Source organism: Chinchilla lanigera, unplaced genomic scaffold, assembly GCF_000276665.1.
Source record: "Chinchilla lanigera isolate Chin_1 unplaced genomic scaffold, ChiLan1.0 scaffold00091, whole genome shotgun sequence".
NCBI lineage: Eukaryota > Metazoa > Chordata > Mammalia > Rodentia > Chinchillidae > Chinchilla > Chinchilla lanigera.
This window is the reverse complement of record NW_004955492.1, coordinates 5,251,969-5,253,137: the sequence shown is the minus strand read 5'-3', so window position 1 is coordinate 5,253,137 and position 1,169 is coordinate 5,251,969. Positions and strand designations below refer to the sequence as shown.

General features: G+C 49.9%; 1 protein-coding gene across 2 annotated transcripts in view; it reads right to left on the bottom strand.

The window, feature by feature from the left end:
- Positions 1 to 189, bottom strand: part of Tarbp1 (TAR (HIV-1) RNA binding protein 1) — a gene marked incomplete in the record, with an annotated part of 60,060 nt that extends 59,871 nt beyond the window's left edge. For both annotated transcript variants that reach the window (XM_005404955.2, XM_013504710.1), the window contains 1 exon segment: positions 1 to 189. In XM_005404955.2, the coding sequence (XP_005405012.2) occupies positions 1 to 139 (139 nt within the window).
- Between the last annotated feature and the right edge of the window lie 980 nt (positions 190 to 1,169).

The window sequence follows — 1,169 nt, the reverse complement described above, 5'->3', positions numbered from 1 at the left end:
CCGCGTCCTCGAGCCGCTGCAGGAGGAAGCGCAGCGTCTCCACGCGCTCCGCCGATGCCTCCCCTCGGCACAGACTCCCAAGCAGGACCCGGGGGTCCTGGCTTTGCGCAAGCAGCGCCTCTGCGAGCACCCACTCCATCCGATCGAAGAGTACTGAGAAAGGCGCGGGCGTGCGCGTGCACCGGCCGAATCGCGGCGGGCGTGCGCGTGCATGCACTCGCGGAGTCCTGCGCGTGCGCAGGGAGGGGCCTCCGGCTGGCCTCCTTCCGCCAGCGAGGCTTAGACTACTTGGCCAATAGTGTATCTTAGGAGGTAGGAGGCCGTTGTTGAAAGTGAATGTAGTGTTTTCAACGACTCTGTCGATTCCTGATTGAAGATTGGCCTGCGCATGCCCTAAAGAGGCCAGGTGTATCTGTGAGTGCAAATTGGACCCTTGCAGGTTAGGCGTATATCACAGCACCCAGGACTGTTTTTCAAAAGGCGGCATACTGGCTGTCGCACACAGAGCCCCTGACACAGCTGGATCCGCGCTGGATCCTGGGCATCTGCCTTAAAAATAACGAAGACACAGGATGATTTAGGCCAGGGTGAGGAGTACAATGCTTCTGTGGGATACAGCCCAAAGCAAAATACCCACGGCACCCCTCACAGGCCAGTGCCCGTGCTCCCAAGTGCTTCTACAAGGCATGTGCTCGCTTCCACGTGCAAACTCAAAACTAGTTCACGTGTTGGTATATGTATTTCTGAGAGCATTTAAAGCTAAATACAGAAATAGAAACCTCGCCTGAGCTGCCCGTTGCTGCTTTGGTTCCTCGCTCAGTCCTGCATTAATTGAATGTTATGTGGGTTTTCTTTGCCTTCTAACTGTAAAGATCTGTCCTTCAGTCAATTGAGGAGACACAATTCCACCTTCGGAGAGCTTGACATCTAATAAACATAATGGGTAAAGTGAAAAGAAAGTTATTTAAATTTAAAGTTATCTAACAGTACTTATGCGAGACATTTTCCATATTTCAGTCATTCTCTTTTCTACTGACAAGAGCTCATAAATGATTATGTTTTAAATCCACTAAGAATGTTAGCAAATCTCAATTGCCTTCAACATATAATATGCCAATAAATATCATTACCCTCAACATATACATATATTAAACGCAAATGGGCGAAGC